Source organism: Cyprinodon tularosa, unplaced genomic scaffold (assembly GCF_016077235.1).
Source record: "Cyprinodon tularosa strain WSP-4 unplaced genomic scaffold, ASM1607723v1 ctg349, whole genome shotgun sequence".
Taxonomy (NCBI): domain Eukaryota; kingdom Metazoa; phylum Chordata; class Actinopteri; order Cyprinodontiformes; family Cyprinodontidae; genus Cyprinodon; species Cyprinodon tularosa.
The window spans coordinates 1,145,247-1,164,691 of record NW_024039062.1 but is presented as its reverse complement, the minus strand read 5'-3'; the positions used below and the strand labels follow the sequence as shown (position 1 = coordinate 1,164,691).

The 19,445-nt window shown below is 37.4% G+C and overlaps 1 protein-coding gene across 3 annotated transcripts in view; it reads right to left on the bottom strand.

Moving 5' to 3' along the window:
- ctif (CBP80/20-dependent translation initiation factor) overlaps nt 1-19,445 on the bottom strand; it is a 72,334-nt gene that overhangs the window by 23,056 nt on the left and 29,833 nt on the right. Inside the window, exons 8-10 of one of the 3 annotated variants that reach the window (XM_038294945.1) lie at nt 7,584-7,660; nt 6,445-6,486; nt 2,325-2,405 (exon numbers count right to left, since the gene is read on the bottom strand). In XM_038294945.1, the coding sequence (XP_038150873.1) occupies nt 2,325-2,405; nt 6,445-6,486; nt 7,584-7,660 (200 nt within the window). The remainder of the gene's footprint in view (nt 1-2,324; nt 2,406-6,444; nt 6,487-7,583; nt 7,661-19,445) is intronic. The other 2 variants (XM_038294946.1, XM_038294947.1) reach the window with 2 other exon arrangements.

Here is a 19,445-nt window from a genome sequence, read left to right as displayed (position 1 = left end):
TTCAAAAAGAATACGTCCACAAGATGTATTACTGTGATACATAATAAAAGCATTTAAAAGGGATAAAAATAATAATTTTATATATTTCAGGGGTCAAAAAAATTTTAATATTTATTTTTGGTAATCAACATTAAAACAGTTCGGCACCAATAGGCGTAGTAGGTTGAAGTGTTATGGGACGTAACTCAGGTGTTGCCGATAAGAGCTGGGAAATTGCTTTGTTTCTGTTACATCTCTTAGATTCAAGCAGACAAAAAAAATTCTGATGTAAATAAAAAAAAATTAAATCCTCATTTAAAATCTATTATATAATAATGATCATTAGATTAAATGTATAAATGACAACACAAGAAATGACATTAACGGTAGTAAGTAAATAAGAGGAGTGTTTAGTGTCTAAATAACTGTAACAGGAAATGCTTTTATTTCTATAAACTCTAGATAAGTGGATCAAAAGTTACTTTTATCTTTAATATTATCATCTGGCTGTGTCCTTCTACCTTTGCAGAGAGAATGTTGGAGGCCAGTTATGCTCACAATGTTCTTAAATGGTCCAAAGTCATTTATCACCTCTTTCAATTTAAAAGACATTTCTGTTTATAATTAATCATCTACAGCTAACATAACGAGATTGCCATGAGCCCATAAACTGCATCACCACTGGTCAATAATCAGGCTCACCCCTTTATACTAAAGCCTGCTTGGCAGCTGCAGTCTGTAGCTCCCATACCTGCTTCATTCCACTCAGTAAATTACAAGAAAACAACCGTTTTCAAGTCGAGTATTAATTCTACAGCGCACAATTCTAAGTGGAGTCTGAATATTTTTGTTTTCTTGAGATACAATATCAAACTTGAGTTGCCATTCCTGCAAACAAACAGTCTTCCTATTTGATTCAAAAGGTTTACAGAGAGACCTTTTGATGTTTCCGCAGAAACCATAAGTGATAGCAAATACTTTGCAAAGGACACTCCTAGAACTACTGACTATGACAGCTCTGATAAATTCACAGGATCATGCCAGTTGCTGTTAATTTAGGCTCAGATGTAATAAACCACCCTCCTTATCTACTGATAATGTGAGAGGGGTTAGAGCAGGCACAATAAAAAGTTAATCATGTTTCATGACTGTGACCTCAACTGTGGTTTGAGTGCTGATCATCTATCAGCCATTACTGTCTGAGAGATGACTGCATTTAGCATAAATGATGGAGCCACTGATGGAATTTCATCCCACAATACGTTATTCATATGTGACTATACATCTAATCAAATAAAAATAATTTACCATTTTCAATTGATCATTTGAATGGTATTTCTCAGGCCTTTATTATTTTTTTATATTGCCGGATTCTGACCTACCGGTACTTCTTCCATTTGATAGACATAAGCCACATGCTTTACAAACAACTGCCATAACAGTATTTAAAACTGATAAATAAGAGCATTATTGGGTGGAAGAACGAACATAAAACTTGGCTGTCAAGGTCTTTACAAAAAAATAAATAAATCTGAAAAGTGTGGAGTGGCTTTGCTTTCAGATCCCCAAGTCAGTTGTTCACAGCCATATTTTCTTGTGAATAGCCATTTGCAGAATGTCTTTAGTTGCTATTCATGTCCTTGAAAAGTGTTCAAGTCTTTTCACAAATTCTTAGCTTTGGACATCTAGATACTCTCTTTTTTGCTATTTTTTTTCTGGCCTGGTAAGTCCCTCTTCATGATGCTGTTTAGTAGGGGTGGAACGGTTCACAAAATCCACGGTTTGGTTCGGTATATGTTGATTGTAAGCCTGGCATGTTGGTCGTGTTGCTGTTAGCATAAACAAAACGTGTTGCACAATGCTTGCACACTGTTGCACTTTTATCCACAACTTTCTTTCCACCGTCATCGTAGGTCACTCTAAATACAAAGTGGTCCCAAACAGTAGACCTATAAAGTGCTGCTGGCGCCTCTTCCAACTCCTGTTCTTTCCCACTCGCCATACCCACACAATTCTCCACAACAACTGATTTTTTTTCTGCTACACCCAGCTACACGGCTTTGGTCGCAGTACCACCACCTTCTGCTCTGGAGTGTACATGCTTCGCCTATGAGAAAATAGAGCCAAGCATGAAACGAACGCAACACACGCGAACCGAACCGAGACAGTCGAACCGAACGGTTCAGACGCTTTTCATAAACCGTTCCATCCCTACTGTTTAGGTAGCTAAAGTTCTCTGGCAAATCACTAAGATCAACACAAAAAAGCTGCAAAAAACACTAAGAGGTTTAAGTATTTCCAAAAGTTACATTACCTTTCGTGGTCTTACTTAAGTTGTCACTAACCTGGCTGAGACTTGTCGTTTCTCCCCTGGACCGGTAGGCAGGAGTACAGTTAACTGCTCTCGGGTGAAGTGATCAAATGTTCTACAAGCAGGAAAGAGGGGTATGCCGAAATGCAGATGATTGGAAGGATGAAAAAAATCAGAAGTGGAGTGAAGAAAAAGTGAAATTTTAAGGTAACGGGAGAATTTACATGGGAGGTAAATAGGAGAAAACCAGAGAGCAAAGGAGGGCAAAAAGCAAAGCAAAAAAGGAAACAAAAAAAACTAGAGGTTGGTAAGGTCACACAAAACAGTGAGTCTACAGGAATGCTATGTAAAGGATGAAATGAACTTAGAGACGTGGTCATGGGGGGGTATGATTAAAAATTATCAATCATGACTTTTACTGTGTTCAAGAGGAGGATTCATAGAACCACTGGTTGACCCAGACAAGAGAATCGATTGACCTTGGGGAAGAGATGTCTGCAGGCCAGACAGACAGTCAATAACTTGGCCGAGGCTCTACACAGGCCACACAGCACAGACTTAATGCACTGTAGGGAGAGAGGTTTCAGCTGCCTGATTGAACATTTGCATTATTAAATTCTAAGATTTTTGAAGGAAACATTGATGTGGGTGCATGCATGCAAGCAGAAATTATATTGATCACACATAATATCTTTGAAAAATTACTGACAGAAATGAAGCTCAGAAAAGCTGATCTTTGATTGGATGAGCTTGGAAAACAAAGAGGGAACGATAATTTGTACAAAAGTTTGAAAGTGTTGATGAACTAAGCCATAGTGAGACAGATTACATGTATTGAAGTAGTGTGGAGCAGAACAGGATCCAAAATATTGCTTCTGTCAGTGAGCCCCAGGGCAGCTGAGGCTACAATGTAGCATACCAACATCAGTGCGTAAACATGAATGAAGGTAGTGTAAAGCGCTTTGCTGTGGCGACTGGTAAAGCTCTTATACAGGTACATTTCATTTAATATTTAAAGGAGAATTCCGGTTTTTAACACTTTTAGCCCATTTTCTGTAGTGTCCAGGATGAAATCGAATGATCGACACCAAAGTTTTGACAATTGGTCCTGTCTCTGCTCTTTGGCTCATGCAGAATCCCCCCCCTGGCTGCTTCAGAATGGCTTCCATTGTGCATGTCCGATAATGTCCTTAAAACAACCTTAAACGTTCTTTGTTTAAAATATGCTACTCACCGGGTCGTCAGCGCTGTTCAATGACGTTCCAAAAAAAGTTTCGTGAAGAAAAACCGTTCCTGTCTTGTTTTATTTAGCATTTTGTAAATCCCAGAACTATTTTTTCCGATACATCACAACCGCTTATAAACTTCCGCTTCCCGTTCGAATCTGAAGCGTTGCACACTCCAGACCACTAGTTGGCGACGGTATCCTCTACCGTCAAACTCAAAGTCCAATATGTCCTCCTCAAGAATCCACCTTTCGTATTCCATTTTCAGAGTTTTTTAAAGTGTTTAACAGAGACGTTAGCACCTCGACGTCGGAGTACACAGAGTGAAGCATAAACACTTGGGCCTTGCGAAAAGACTACAACTAAGCGTAAACAGGCCCCATTTCCGTTTCCGGTGGCGGAGGGATATTGACTATTCCAACAGAACTCAATGGGATTTACAAAATGCTAAATAAAACACTACAGGAACGTTTTTTCTTTACGTGCACAATGGAAGCCATTCTGAAGCAGCCAGGGGGGATTCTGCATTAACCAAAAAGCAGAGACAGGACCAATTGTCAAAATTTTGGTGTCGATCATTCGATTTCATCCTGGACACTACAGAAAATGGGCTAAAAGTGTTAAAAACCGGAATTCTCCTTTAAAGAAAGGTTAAAAAACAAAATCACATTTAAGACATCAAGAATAAATTTAATTCTAAATTAAAGAACTTGGGGTTTAAAGACAACATCCAGACAAATGGGGTCATCAGAGATATCAGCTAAGCCAAGGATGAGGTGTATTTCATCCTCCTACTGTGATAATTTATTCAATTAATATATACAATTTCACATTACTTAAACTTTCTGACAACACAACCTCAAATTTCAACATTTCTTATTTGTGCATAACTATTAAATGGAAGTAAAACAATATCAGATTTTTGACCTTTTTACAATTAAAGTCTAGGACACACGGCTTGCCTCAGTTATTAAGAGGCTCCATTAGAACAGCTTCAAACAGAACAACCCCAAACATAAAACAGAAATCTATGGCAAAACAACACCAACTCAGTTTTCAATAATAAGTGAAAAATTCAATGTGCATAGCTGGTAGACAAACCTTAAAGGCCCTAAATGAAGCGCAAAAGTGATGCAACAAAACTACAGAACCAGAAAAACAATCCACCACTATGTAATGAACTAAAGTTAATAAACAGAAAACTGCCAAAAAAATGTTTTTTTAATAAGAGCAATCCAATTTGAGTTTAGATCAGAAATCTATTCTTAACCTTGATTTAACATCCATCCGTCCTAGTAACTGCTAGCAGTCATACATTCAGCTAAATAAATAACTGGCATGAAGAAGAACCAACTACTGCTCCTAAAGTTGGATCCCATCCGTATTGAAAACAATGCAAAGCTGGCGTAGACAAATCATTTTCTTTTTGTCATCTCTAACAAGGCAGCGAAAATCAGAAAGGAATAAAAAGGTGAGGAAGCTGCTCGTTCTTTTACTCTTTGCCCTTCTCCCTTCTAAAGCAACAGAAGAAAAAGAGCAGTAACCAGCACATTCCTGTAAATCACAACTAATTTCAGCCCTGCCTGACACGCCTACTAAAGTAGAAACACATGCACTGCCTCCTCTTTTTCTTTTCCATCCTGCCACAGCCAGCCCACACTTTTTTTCCTTGACTACGTCTCTCAGTCTGCTCCCTTTGCTAGTCATTTGTTCAATGCATCCCTCATGTTTCAAACATGTAGTCAACGGATCAATACTCTGCTTCCATATTTCATCATGTCTTTCCACCAAGTTTAGTTTAAACCACTTCTTCTCTTGTCCCTGTGGTGTCGATGGAAACCAAGCAACACAACACAAAATCAAAGCCAAGTGCAGCATTTTTTGCGGTTTCTCTTTACTGCCCTCCAGCTACTGTTGTCAAACTTTAAATTATGGCTGAAGCCTCTTGAATAGACAAGTAAACCTAGTCAGGCAACTTCGGAAATCCATGTTAAGCTTAATTTTTCTATTAAAAGCTTGAAGTACTCTGATGCATTTTACACCTGAATGCCAATTTAGTGCACATTTGTCATAATCATAAGATATTTCTGTAATTAAACCCCCCAATTCTGTTTTTTTTTTTGTCCAAAGGGTTGCAAAAATGTTCATAATATTTTTAGGGAATTGTGAGTGACATTTTTAAGACTAAATATCTTGTGGAAACAAAAAAACTAACAAACAAAAAAACGAAACTTTTCTCATGTTCATGTCTTGTTTCTGTACACACTTGTGTCCTTTAATTCTTAACCTTAAGTCTTGGGGTGGCTTCCCTCAGCATAAACAGAGAAGATGGCGGTTGTTTCTTTTCAGGCTTCAAGGTTTGGAGGAAGAAAGTAAAGACATCATCCTGTAGACAGAGGTCTCCATTCAGATACTCTCACAATTCTCAAAACTATGAGGGTATATGAGTCAATGTGGGAAATTCCTTTATTTTCACTCAGAAAAATGAATAAATAAACAAATAAATCAATCAATAAATAATCTTCTATGTAGAGCTAATATGCCAAGTTGTTCCAGGTAATTTTCTTTCATTTAAACTTACAAAAAAAAAGGAAAAACTAAAATAGAAGTGCAATTACTGAGGCATATGACAGATCAGTTGCCCGGGAATGAGGTTAAACTAATTTTTAACATGTTTTTGTTGCCAGTTAGAAAAAATGCAAGATATGTCTCTTGCTTTGGAACTAACATCATTTTTGGTTTTATAATTTTTGCTTTTCTTTTGCGGTGAAACACAAAGGTGCAGAGCCCTGTCTGATAACTGCCTTCAAATGCCTGCCAATATGATGGTACAAAGACACTTGGCATTACCTGAGGAGGTAGCTTTTAATAAAGGACCGAGAACCAGAGAATGTGGAGCTACATAATGAAAACAAACAGTAGACCCACATGTGGGATATCAAACTCTGCTCTATCCAGTTATGTGATAACCTGTGCAGGGATAACAAATAGAATATAATATTAATGGCCTGCTGTATCCCTGTAGGATGTCCTAATTGTTTAGACAGAGCAGATCCGTCCTTTGTAGACACTGTTTGTTGCTACTACTGACTGGAGGGTTTAAAAAGGTCCCCTAATCAGGAAAAGAAGTTATGTGTTGAAGCATCACGTTCTGACATTAAGCAGTAGCTGGGTTATTAGTTTGCATGTACTTTCTTGACAGTATGGCCGTCTACCTCCATTTCACATAATGGGCTTTCATGCACCATTTTCCTGAGCTATCATAACCAGGGGAACCCCCCCAAAAAACGGCCGCCTTTTAGTATTAATGATAATAACAAATAAAACGTTCAAACTTCAAAACAGGGATACAGACAACACAGATGCATAATCTTATTTCAAAGTTGACAAACGTCTTAAGTACAAAGACGTGTGTGCTGAGCAGTGAGCAGAAGAAAACAGGATGGTCTCTGGTTACAGCTTCCACTAACCAAAACAAATAGAGTGAAACCCAAGCAAGCGGCTGTTGGCCGATGTTGATATTTTTGTTCTTTTCTTTGGGTCAGGCCAGCACTGTGCAGCAAACACTACAGCTGAGTGGAGACACACAGTTATTCCCTGGGCTTAAAAACAGGAATTTAACTGTTCTCTGTCCATTTGGTTTAGATATAATTCCCTCCTTTTTGAAAGCCACAAAATACAAACAAAATATTTTCTCTTTAGCACGTATCTTAGCAACTAAAGAACGGTTTTCCAGTGACTTCAGGGCAGGGAGTGAAAGGGATTTTTTCTTTCTTTTACTATTTTCAGTGAAGTCAGACTTGACTTAGGGTAAATTAGATTTTGCAGAATATATAACCAATAAAAGAAAATCTCCTTTGGATCGGGTTAAAGGTTGCAACATAGAACTATTAAATCAGTCGTGAAAGAAACTGGACTGGAGCCTGCTTTCATTTTCAGACGTTATAAATGGCTGTGGAGACACACTTAAAGCTCTGATCCCAGATTTTCTCCATCTGAGGTGGAACTTTGTGAGCTGCAGGTCTATGTGTGTGTTTGCAGGCGTATGCATGGTGAGTAAACACTACCGTCGGTCGTTCCTCCTACGTCGGAAGAGCTTTTTGGTGTGAGCGATCTCAGCCTCATTAGGAAGGGGTGGGAAGACCTGTGAGAAACAAATCATGGTGTAAGAGAAGGCTGCCGTCAAAACCAGCAATTTCTAAGACTCAAAGTGCATGTAGAGTCAGATGGAGCATCCTTGGTGGGTTTTTTTTTTTCTTTTTTTTTTTTTTTCAGTTAAATAAGAAGGTAAAATTGCATGCAACTCTTAACTTTTATCATCACACAGATGTGGACTGACAGCTGGATGGGACTGACCTCACTGATTTACCTAATGACAATTAAAGAAGGACTAGCTGGGTTTACAAGTTGCTAATATTTTTCCTATCAATAAAAAACACATTTATTGCAGTAAAACTGTATTTGTCCCTGGGGGGCAAACAAATGGCACAGTATGGCAAACATGTTCATAGGCACATAAAAAAAATAAAGACAAGTTAACAACACAAGAATACCGAAGTCAGGTTACTAGAAAGCTGCAATTGAAGGAAAAATCTGTTAACCTCTTAATATCCATCTAATTTCTGGGAAATTCGCCTATTTTGCATACCCAAATGGAAAAGCAAATAACTGAGGAACTGTAAGCCCAAATTACATGTGTGATACTTTATTTGAAAGCTAACACCTTCTAGTTCCTGAATATATACATGAAAATTGGGTGAGTAAAACATCCGAGCTGCTTCGGTTCAAACAAGATTGAAAGTTGTTTTTTTTTATTCTCGAAAATAATAAGTCTTTTTTGAACACCAGTAATAAAGACATGCTTGCTTGTTGAGGTTTCTTTGTCATGCTACATTTTGACATGCTGCTATAATTGTGCTTTGGTGCTCACTATGTCCATAAAATGAACTAGGTGGATGAATTGTGGAGAATTGAAGCTTTCCAACGATGTCTAACATGTCTATATTGGTAATCATTTTACCAGCGTAATTCTCATGCATTCTGAGTTATTATTTGTAAACGCTTTAAACGAGGCTAAATGTAATAACATATTTCCAAACAACTGCAGCTATAGCTGGTGTTATAGTTTTTAGAACAAAATATATTGGTTTGCAAGAAAAACTGCAAACTAATATAAAAAAGTATGTATTTTATGAAACTGATGGGAATCTTTATTAAACAAAGAACAGAAAAAAAAAAAAGTACAACACAAACATGTCCCGTGTTTTGCTTTAGCACAGATTCATATGAAGGAGCTTAGAATGGATCTTTAAATGAAGAGCTTTCTAATATCAGCCCCAGAATACATTTTTAAAAAGTCAAAAGAAACAATTGAGAGAATAAAAAAACAGACCTTAACTCTTAACATGTTAGGCAGATGATCTGACCTTTAAGACCAATAAACTAGGAGAGGAATAGAAGGTGGCTCTGGTCTAAATAATTTCTTTCTCGTTTTCACTGAATAACATTCAAGGACCACATGAAAGGTTCTTTCCCTCCTCTGCATTTTCTCAGTGTTTATAAACCAGACAAACCTTGTTAAATATACTCCTAGCAGCATGCACGCTGCTGCCAGGTAAGAGAAGTTCTTAGGAATAAGCTACATCAAAATGAGTCATTTCTCATTTGACTAAATTTGATTTCTTTTTTCCAGCAGGTGGCTGACAAATTGGTATTACTGCTGGAATAAAGTCTGATGGATATTTCCTCCCGCTTTTACAGTTCACCTCTTATAAAAAGGAAATATGAAATCCATCATCCATAAAACATTGGCTCTGTCAGTCAAACAGTACAGTTTCCCTTTGCTCATCACCACCGTGTGCTGTTACCATGGTTATAAGTGGCCTAGGACTAGCCCTGGTGAGTAAACATGCAGGGTGCGATGACCAACAGTGTTGTGAAAAGGATGAGTGCATAAATGAGCCAGACTATGGACAGCTGTGCACACAAGGTAATGTTTAAGACACGGTCCATGAGGGGTGAGCCCAGGGAGAGAGTGTTGTCTCACCCTGGTAATATTTTAAAAATCAGACAGGTGGGGATTGATCAAAAAGAAAGTAAACAGTTTCCCAAATGGTAAGAAATGAACTATGGTTTCCTCCAGCTACACATTCAAAATTACAATTTCAGTTTTCTGACTATTATTGAAGCCATGTTATCTTAAAATCCTCCAAACTGCAACCAAAAAGCATGCTACCAACACAGTTTTATTTTAGATTTTTTTTTAGATTTCTAGAGTTTGTAGATAATTTCCAAGCATATGTATGAATGTTTTTTTTATGAATCGTTTGCAAAGATGTGTGAAGAGGCTCGCTAGATGAAAGGACAGATTTAATTCTAATAAGATATAAAGCAAAATTTTATGATTATACATAAGCATAATCTCAACAAATTTCAAAAATAAAAAAATAGAAATATATAGTCAATTTCATTCAACCACTTAGAAAACTGCATTTTTACATTTAAAATGTTTTCTGACCATTTTACACTGAATTCAAAGCCATCCTTTCAGATAAACAGGCATATCATGAGAGAGGACAGGCGGCTGCCAGATGGACGGACAGGTTTAGGAATGGATGGTCGAACTGACAGATTAGCTGGTGAACAGGGAGTGAAATCAGGGATTTCTACAGGTGTGGAAAAAAACTCAAATCAAGCCATTTTCAGACTCCATAAAGAGTTTGTTGAAGCCAATATGAAAACCATTTTTCTTTGGTGGTTGTATTTTTCCCCTAAGTGCTCAAACAAAATAAAGAACCAGAACATTGTTAAAATTGATTATTCCTTACAGGAAACGAATAACTTGGGATTGTTTTAGCTTTGATTGAATATAGTTGACAGAACATGAAGGAGGAGACTTTCAAACAGACGTCCAGGAGTCTTTTTCTAAAAGAGGGCAATGGTTAGATTTTTTTTCTGTTTTAAAAGGAAGATCAAATACAGAACTAGAAAATCCTGACAATGCAATCTGTTAAGTATTTCATTCTTGTTTTTTTTGGGAATAGAACATTTAGCTGCAAAGCATTCATTAGTAGAAGAAGAACAAAAATGGGAAACCAACACATTTAGCTACTCTGGATTACTTGTAATTTGTCGTTGATAATTCTTGCTATAATTCCAAAACAAACATCAGCAAGTGAACAAAATTTACAAATAATTGACATATGTACTTTACTTTATTCTATAACTCTGTTTTGAAACAAATGTAAAATATCAAGAACTTATGCTGTGAAGGCCTAATAACAGCCGATATTATTAACTTGACAAGTGTTTCCGCCTACAGATTCCTTTTTTGTCAGTCTTAAGTGCTTTAAATTAAATAAAAGGTTGTAGCACACAAAGCTTATAAAGTTAATAACTTCAAAAAGCTGTTTACAAATGATGATTTCATTCACTGAGGTGAATAGTTGCCTAAACCAACCTTGGCCTATGAGATAATCTAAACATTATAACCCTGGATTGATACTGCTAGCCTCTTCACGCCACCTTGCTTTGCACTCCACCACAATTCATTTAAGATTCTCTGAGAAGCATGCATGGTTAACATAATAAAAAGCAGTGATGAATCCAGAAGTTAGACCAAAACAATTAAAACAGGGACTAAAAACCAGTTTAAAAAAGCCTACCTTTTTTTTTTCTATTCAGACATTTTCACTATTTTTGTTCTGTAATGGCTGAGTACTGCAACTACAGAGGCTATATCTTTTGTCTATTATAGTCTATTTATTGTGTATTTGATGTGTATTATGCATAACCAGTAATAATTACTTAGAAAGGATTTCAAATCTGTGCATTAATTGTCAACACATAAGATGACAAGGCCTTGAAGAAAATCTAGACTTTGGGGAATTATTTGGAAAGCACAGATGTAGCGCCTGTTTAACTTTTTATAGGTGCAGTTTGATCCCTGTGCATCTGACTGCAGGGTCTGGAAAAAATAGAAATGGGTCATATTTGGTGTCAAACCATTATCCTGCAGCAGCAGTGTACATGCTCACATTGACCATAATGGGTCCAACTGTACTGTGGTGTTTGCACCACAGCAGAGCAGAGCCAAAGCACTGTACATGCGATGTAACCTGTGTCATGATTTGCAGAAACAACAAGCAGCACTATATCATATTCAGCAGTGTGACATTCAACACAGTTCATTGAGCTGATTGGGTACCTTCCTCCCATGTCAAGTTTTTAGCCAATCCCAATAGCAGTAGCAGCTTGATTTGTATCACATGTAGCCAAGTTAACTGATAAATCAAATTAATACCAAATCCAGTTTGGGGGAACACGCAAACATCTTCCCATCCACAAAGGAAAAAACTGCGTCCGTGTGCCCGTTTTTCAAAAAGGAATAGCAGGTATTCTAGTTATAACTAGCGCTGGGTATTTTCGCCAAAGTCCTGAATCGATTCGATTTTGATTCATACAGTTCTAAATTGATTAATTTCGATTCGATCTGTTTTTACAATAATGAAAGTGGTTCAACTGTGTTTCAAAATACTTATGTATTTAATTTTTTCCCGTCACATTAAACACAATCAGACAGTTTAAACTTGAGATGTGAACAAAACTGTCTCATAAAAGCAAACTTGTTAGTGAAAAGTGAAAAAGTGAAGCCTCACCATGAGCAAGCAGACGTGACACAGTGGGGACATGCATGCGGACATGCATGAGCTGCATTGTCTTCACTGCACAAACCATATTTGCAACGTTGTCTGTAACAACCACCGGGTGTTTGCTGGTCAGCCCCCATGTCTTCAGTCAACCTATTGGCTATATTTGCAGTTGTCTGGCTTGAAGTAATCTTGAGTGCATCTTTCCGGCTCATTTGAATGCGAACGTCACGCACGTCACAATAAAACTAATCGATCTCATTCCCTAGACATCGATTTTGCAAAGATGTAAAGGAATCAATTCAAAATTGATTAAATCGATTTTTTTTACCCAGCCCTCTTTATAACCGGTGCAGCTTCAGCCTAAAATGTCTATTCAACGCATTGTCTTATAAATCACTGCATTTCATTTGTCCGAAATATTTCTGGATCGAGGCAACTATTGGCTCCTGGCAAGATGTATTTTCGGGAGTTTGTGAATTCACAAATCTTGCAGTAATTTAACTTGCTTGAAAGGTAATAGCTAGAAAGGTTCTACAACAGCGATTATATTATACAGGTAAGGTGGTAATCAGGCCGAATGAGTCTAATGTGAGAAAAAAACAACAACAACAACAACAAAAAATAGGATGATCAGTTGATTCATGATTGCATTTCCCATTTCTAGTAACCCTTGTCTGATAACAAAATAGGGCTGATGGGCTAAAATATTTAAGCATGACAAAACAGCAGAAGGAATCTATAAGGGGGCAAATAATTTTTCACTGCACTTTCAAGAAAAAAAAAATCATGTAGAACTAGATTAATAGGAAGACATTGTGGGTGAGAATATGCTGTCTGCAGGTAGCAGGGAATGCAGCTTAGATCAAAGGAAGCAGGAGCTCTCCTGGTCTCCTGCCAGGGGACCTCTAAACTCCTAGCAGGCAGTGTGACCACTGTGGACGTGACAAGGATAGGGATGGGGGTGGGGTGGAAGCACAAGGTATGAACCAGAAAATGATGGTAGAAAGCTGACAGAGTGAGACTTTGAATTCTACATTTGCTTGTATGTTTTATACTGAACACAAATAATAAGACAATCTGTAGAGATTTGTTAAAGAAAAACATGAAGGACTTTTTCTCCACATTACATAGAGAGGAAATTGAAATGCAGATTATCGTTCTAGCGGAAAAGACAAACCAACTTGTACCAAATTAAAAAGTAATCAAGACTAACAGTAAACCAAGATTATTTAGAAAGGATGGCAAAAGAAGATGGTGTTCTAAAGATAATCTAGAAAGTTAAGACTTTCTCTGAAGGATTTTCTGTCAGGCTCCTGGAAATGAATGAGGCTGCACTGTTGAGGCAATCAGTTCAGTGGTAGAGGTATAAGTAGCCGAGAAAGAAAGTAAGGAAATGAGAAGAGCTACTGGAGATGGAAACGTGAAAAATACAAACAGAAAATAATTAGCGAACTTTCACTTCAGTAGCCTGGAAAGTGGAGTGCATGCTTTCCTGTCGGCTCTTATGCGTAACAATTCTGGTATGATGCTTGGTCAGTCAGTCCATTGTTTCTCTGAGCTTATTTATGTTGAGAGGGACGCCGTCCAAAAGCAATAAATTAAAAAGTACCCTGGGGGTGGCACTGAAGGACAGATTGTTGAGAACTGAGGAGAGAAAAAGAGCAAGAATGACTACAAGGGAGGCTGTAAATACAAGATAGGAAGCACGTAGCGAAATACAGGCAGGGAGGAGACACACGCTGATACAAGGCCAAAATAAATACTACTCCTGTTTGTGTTAATTCAGGGACTGGTTTGATCTTTTTTTTTTTTAAACAAAGTGCGAAATATTTTTTATAAAGACCAAAAGTGTAGAATTATTAAAGCCGAATTTGAATGAGTTGGGACATAAAAAAAAAAAAACAGATCAAAGCAGTGTTTCCTTTATTCTGCCTCTCTGACACCTATAGCAAACCAGATCTCACACACAGGGCATCAGATGTGTGGAGGATTTATGATCGATGCCTTTGTTCATTACTCTGAGAGATGCCAACAGAACTGTGTATTTGAAAAGCTGCTGGTTCAGCAGAGGTTGCTCTTCTATAGGGCACGGTTGTCTTTTCTTTTCTCCTCACACTGTTCCCACGATAGCCTGCCTCCTGTTGCCAGACTACCTCGATCTTTGATGTACCTGTATATTCCTCCGTGGCTAAAGTCTCAGATTGCATAATAAATAAGACAAACAAGTCGGGACCTTACATCTATGCCTTTCATCACAGATCACCTCCTGATTCTCACTGTAGCAGCTCTAAATCTTGGTTGCAGGAGCTTAAGTGAAGTTTTATGAAGAAAAGGGTGTATAAAATAGATCTTAAAGCATGTGGAAAAAACCTAGAAGGTAAAGGGAAGGATTTCTGATCTGAGAGAACCCAAATAAAGAATCAACAGGACGATAATTATGGTGCTCAGTTTCACAATTACATATTTTAATAATCAGGCGCTTCAACTGCTATAAACAGTAATTATCATTAAGATTACCTGAATATATATTTTACAATTGGAATTTTAAATCCATTCTAAAAGACAATAGCTTTAAACTATCAGTTTTAGATGAAACTAAGTGCAGATGGTTTTGAAAAATCAAAAATATCTGTTTGCGCGTTTTTTGACCTTTTATAAAGATGTTCACAGGGAAAGACAAACTATTAGATGCTGCCGGATGTTTTCTAGTCTGTGTAAAGTCATCCTCTCTGCACACTTATATAACCTTAACCAACAATCGTTGTAAGTACCGCGTTATGTTTTCTCTTCAAGTACTTTTACCTGCACTAAAATATATTGTTAGGAGAAATATCAACAATTCAGGTCAAAGAGAGTAAAGATCTGATGTTACCATGGCTATATAGCGAACTAGTCTAAGTCTATTCAAGGCTGTAGTAACTTTATGTGTGGAGTCCCATAAATGTTTGCATGCAAACTATAAAGCTAATTCTACTCTTTGCTTTGGTATAATTAAGGTTTTCCTACATAAAACTCCAGAAAACGGGAAGAAAAAAAAGAGTGCGGTATCCTGAACATCACCAGTGAGCTCAGTAGGAGACAGTCACATGGATTTTGATGGAAAATGCAGTGTCATTGCACAGCATTTATTACTAGTACAATTTTAAATAAATGCAAAATCAGACCATATAAGTGCCGCAGAGACAATATGACTTGGTAAATAAAGAAAGGTGTTTGGATCTTTTTGCCTTGGGTTTGTTACAGACCCCAGATTTTGAAATGCCAAGAAAATGCACTATTTACAGTCTGGAAATGTTGTTTATTCAGACAAACTTGCTTGTGCTGTCTACTGTGTAAGCCTAATGTGCATCCTTCTGATCTGATTGTCTCATCCTTAATTACCCAGATTGGAGATAAAGAGAAGTAACTCTTCAGTAAGCAAAAGGCCTACCTATTTTAGACAAGCAAACATCAAAGCTCAAATGTGTAAGACAGTTTTTATAACCGGTGGCTTTGTTAGAGATTAGGAAAGGGGATTATGAGAGAAACTCCTTCCTTTAAATGTGGGAATTTATTTAACCGAATGGCCCTACTAAAACCATACAACCTGATAAGGGATGCAAGCTTTAGAATAATGATTAAATATAAAGATTAATGATCTTATCGATCGACTAATGAGTAATTAATAATCAATCAAGCTCTTATAAACCTACGTTTTTATCTCCCACAGTTTTCTTAGAAATGTCCTCACCTTCTCGTCTTAACAAAACTGTAAATTTTTAGTTGAGAAACTGATGCTGCTTTGCCGTGCAGCACAGCTGAATGGATGCTATCTAGGTGATAATGTAAGGATAGAATAATTCACCCAGCATCCTTTGCTTGGAACATTTCACATTTCTGATCTAGTATACCTGTGCAGAGAATATTTGTCTTACATCTGTAGTGTTTCGGCTGCCCTCCTCTGGATGGCCACCAAGTAGAAAGAAGGACTGGCCGCAAAGAAGATATTATGTAATTGAACACACTTTTGTTTGACAATTAATTGAAAGTCAGCTAGTTGTTTGCATCATTAAAGAAGTTGCATTGCCATTTTTAAATGTCTTGATTGTCTTCAGATGTGGAGCTTGTAGTTTGGGTTTCTGGACCTTCACATTTTAAAGTCTACTTGTGAAATCTCAGAAACCCGTCCATTTTTGGTCCTATAGTAAGCCATTAAGGATATCTTATGAACTATACTTTTCTCACAAATGCTAAATATTTTCAAGTTGCATCTAATAGGGGTTTTTCATTAATAAAAGTCTTATCTAACTGACTTATTAACATTGCATATCCACCTTACAAAATTACTGTAAACTCAAAACAAATCATGTATTCTTGTTTCCATTTGTACATGAAAAGTAAGCCACCAATCACACGCAAGGGAAAGTTTGAGGTTAACTGGGCAGACATGTCCTCAAAGGTATCCGGCTTACATGCAGGTACTCAGGTTCGCAGAGATTCCCCTCATGCTGGGATCGTGGAGACGAACGTGAACAGAGGTGATTAAGCCAGTCTGTGAGCGGTTAATAAAGTGGAGGAGCCAGTAAGCAGCTGAAGCAGGAACAATAGTGGGAAGTTACAACAGGGAGGGGGCTACCGGTCACCATGACCCCCTGGATATTGTTCTGCTGCCCACCAACATGTGAATGATGGAGGGGAGAAGTGAAGGACGGTGTAAGGAGAACAGGGAAGAGGGCAGATTGCAGAGCAGATGGTCAGAGATGGAGGAAGAAATGTAGATATTAAGGAATCCAAGCCTGGCCAGGTGTTTGTTGATCAAAACCAAATAAGGGAGAAAGATTTAGATGAGCTGGAATATACTGGAAGAGTATGATACATCCAGTGTGAGGTGTAAGACAAACTGGCAGCTGGCAGTCAGACCTCAAACAAAAGTCTCCCCGCCCCCAGCATCCCTTCAGAACCCAAGTCCTGCCCTGCAGCACGTACACTTCCAGACAGAGGGGCCAACCAGTCTGCAGAATCTCAGCTCCAGACCACGTCTTTGTTCCGCAGTCACACTGCTTTGTTTTTCTCTTCACACACCAGAGACCGGATGTGTCCTCAGTGACCAGCCACTTTCTCCTCCTATCCTGACTCCCTCTGCTCCTTAGCTAATCCTGGGGGGAAAGATGAACTGGATCCACTTAGTAAACCCTCTTAAAACTAAAAAGGATGAAAAATCAGTTTCAGATTTGGTTTCGTGTTAATACGACGATGCTTAAAATGTGAATGAAATGAGTCATCTAATCAAATTTAAAATATACATACAAGAATAGCCAGAGGTCAGTAGATTGGATCCACCTATGATATAAAAACATTTCTGAACAAATGTATCATGAAAACCAAGAGCTATTGAAGATGTAAAGTTGTATATTAAAAAATTAGAGCAAACATTTGATTAAATATGTCAATTTTAACTGCTCAGAGCATCAAGATAAAGGGCGTTTATCAGACACAACTAACATTTTTAAGATAAAAAAATAAATAAATCTCACATTACTCCCAATTTCCAGCCTTTCTTGCTTTGCTCAGCTGCAAACATATTGTTGTGTTGTCTATTGAATAAAGTGAAGATGGCCATCTGACACCTGCATGCCTCAGGGTTGCTTTAGACATTAACTTTGTAAAGCCTTGCTCTAAAATATACATTTTTCCCTTGCCTTGTTTCCGTGTGTAAGAGGTGCACACACGGCAGAAAGTCTGTTTTGCTTATTCTAGGAGTTTATGTTGACAGGGTCAGAACAAAACTCAGCCTGTCACACACTGAAGGACCTGAAGTTAATCCCCTCAATCAGCAGCGCTGCCTGAATGACTTTCGATTTAGAAAAGGAGGAAAAAAAAAAACATACAACTCTGCAAAAAACTAGCTGCTGTCTACTGAATGTGAGTTTATAAGCCATCTGTTAAAGGCAAAAATATTAGCATCTGTTACAGGTAAAATAGAAAAATTGATAGTTTGCTATGACTTCTATAAATGGTGAAAAAAGTCTTATTTTGAATGAATACGGCTATAAATTACATACTCAAAGGTTTCATAATTTCTCTTTTTTTTTTTTCCAACAATGTTATACGTGACCTGAATGCACAGATCAACTCCTTGTTCCCTGACCCCTGGATGCTTCTGTCATTACGAACTGACATTGGACGTGAAGGCAGGGTTATTGTGTGCGCCGACTGACATTCCAGAGAGGCCATCGGAGGTCCAGCTGAATCGGAGAGCAAAGGGAGGAAGCGCTTTTTCACAGAGTTGCAAGCACACCCACCCACCCCCCACACACAAATGGGATGTTTTTAACTTCCCTGGGCTATTTGTGTGTCCATTCTGACTCCTGGAAAAGGGAAGTAGATGTTAGCATGAAGCGTGGAATGCAGACAGGGATTTTGGATGATGAAGTACTTCCATTCATTGGCTGGAAATGATGACTCTGAAGACATGTGGCTGAATTTGGTTGTTTCACATTATGACTGAACAAAAGTTAGAGGATACTTTATAAATATGACTTATTTACACATGGAGTTAAGAAGCTTAATCCCACCAAGCAAGCAGATGATCTGAAAAATTACATTTTTGTTTTAAAAACTAAGATCTATGTCCAAAATCTTGATTTAAAACATATATAAGTCCTGCTACCAAATCAGAGGTTCATACCCTAGAAAAAATAAATGAATAAAGCTATGATAAAAACCAGCAACCCTTGTATTGAGACACTGTTTGTCAAAATAACATTGTTTGCTCCAACAAGTTAGATTTAAGACTTTTAAAACATAAGTAAATGTACTTTAAACCTAATGTGAAAAAATCGGGATGCATAATTTTTCTTTTTTAAGCCTAAAAATCAAACTAACTCTAATGTGTTAAGGACATTTTGAAACATTTGTAGAAACCCTAAACAAAGTAGACGGACTGTTTTGTAAAATTGATTTGGAGAAAAGACAGAAGTTATCAGGCATGTACATAAAACTAGGGGATGAAAAAAAAAAGGAAATAAAAGTGAAACAAAGTCACAAAAGTAATAAATATGTACAATTATTTATTTTATTTTTACATTAATTTAACTGAATTTAAACACAATAACTTTCAATTGTTGAACTTAGTCTAACTTTAATAACCATCCAAGGTAATCTTTATGTGTATTGCCTTAGCTTTTGCAACCACCAGGTGGAACCATAGCACCAAATGTCTAAAAACTTGGATAAGTGCAGTAGCAATGTGCAATGTGGCATCTTTACTGCTTTGTTTAGCATATAGCATATACCCAT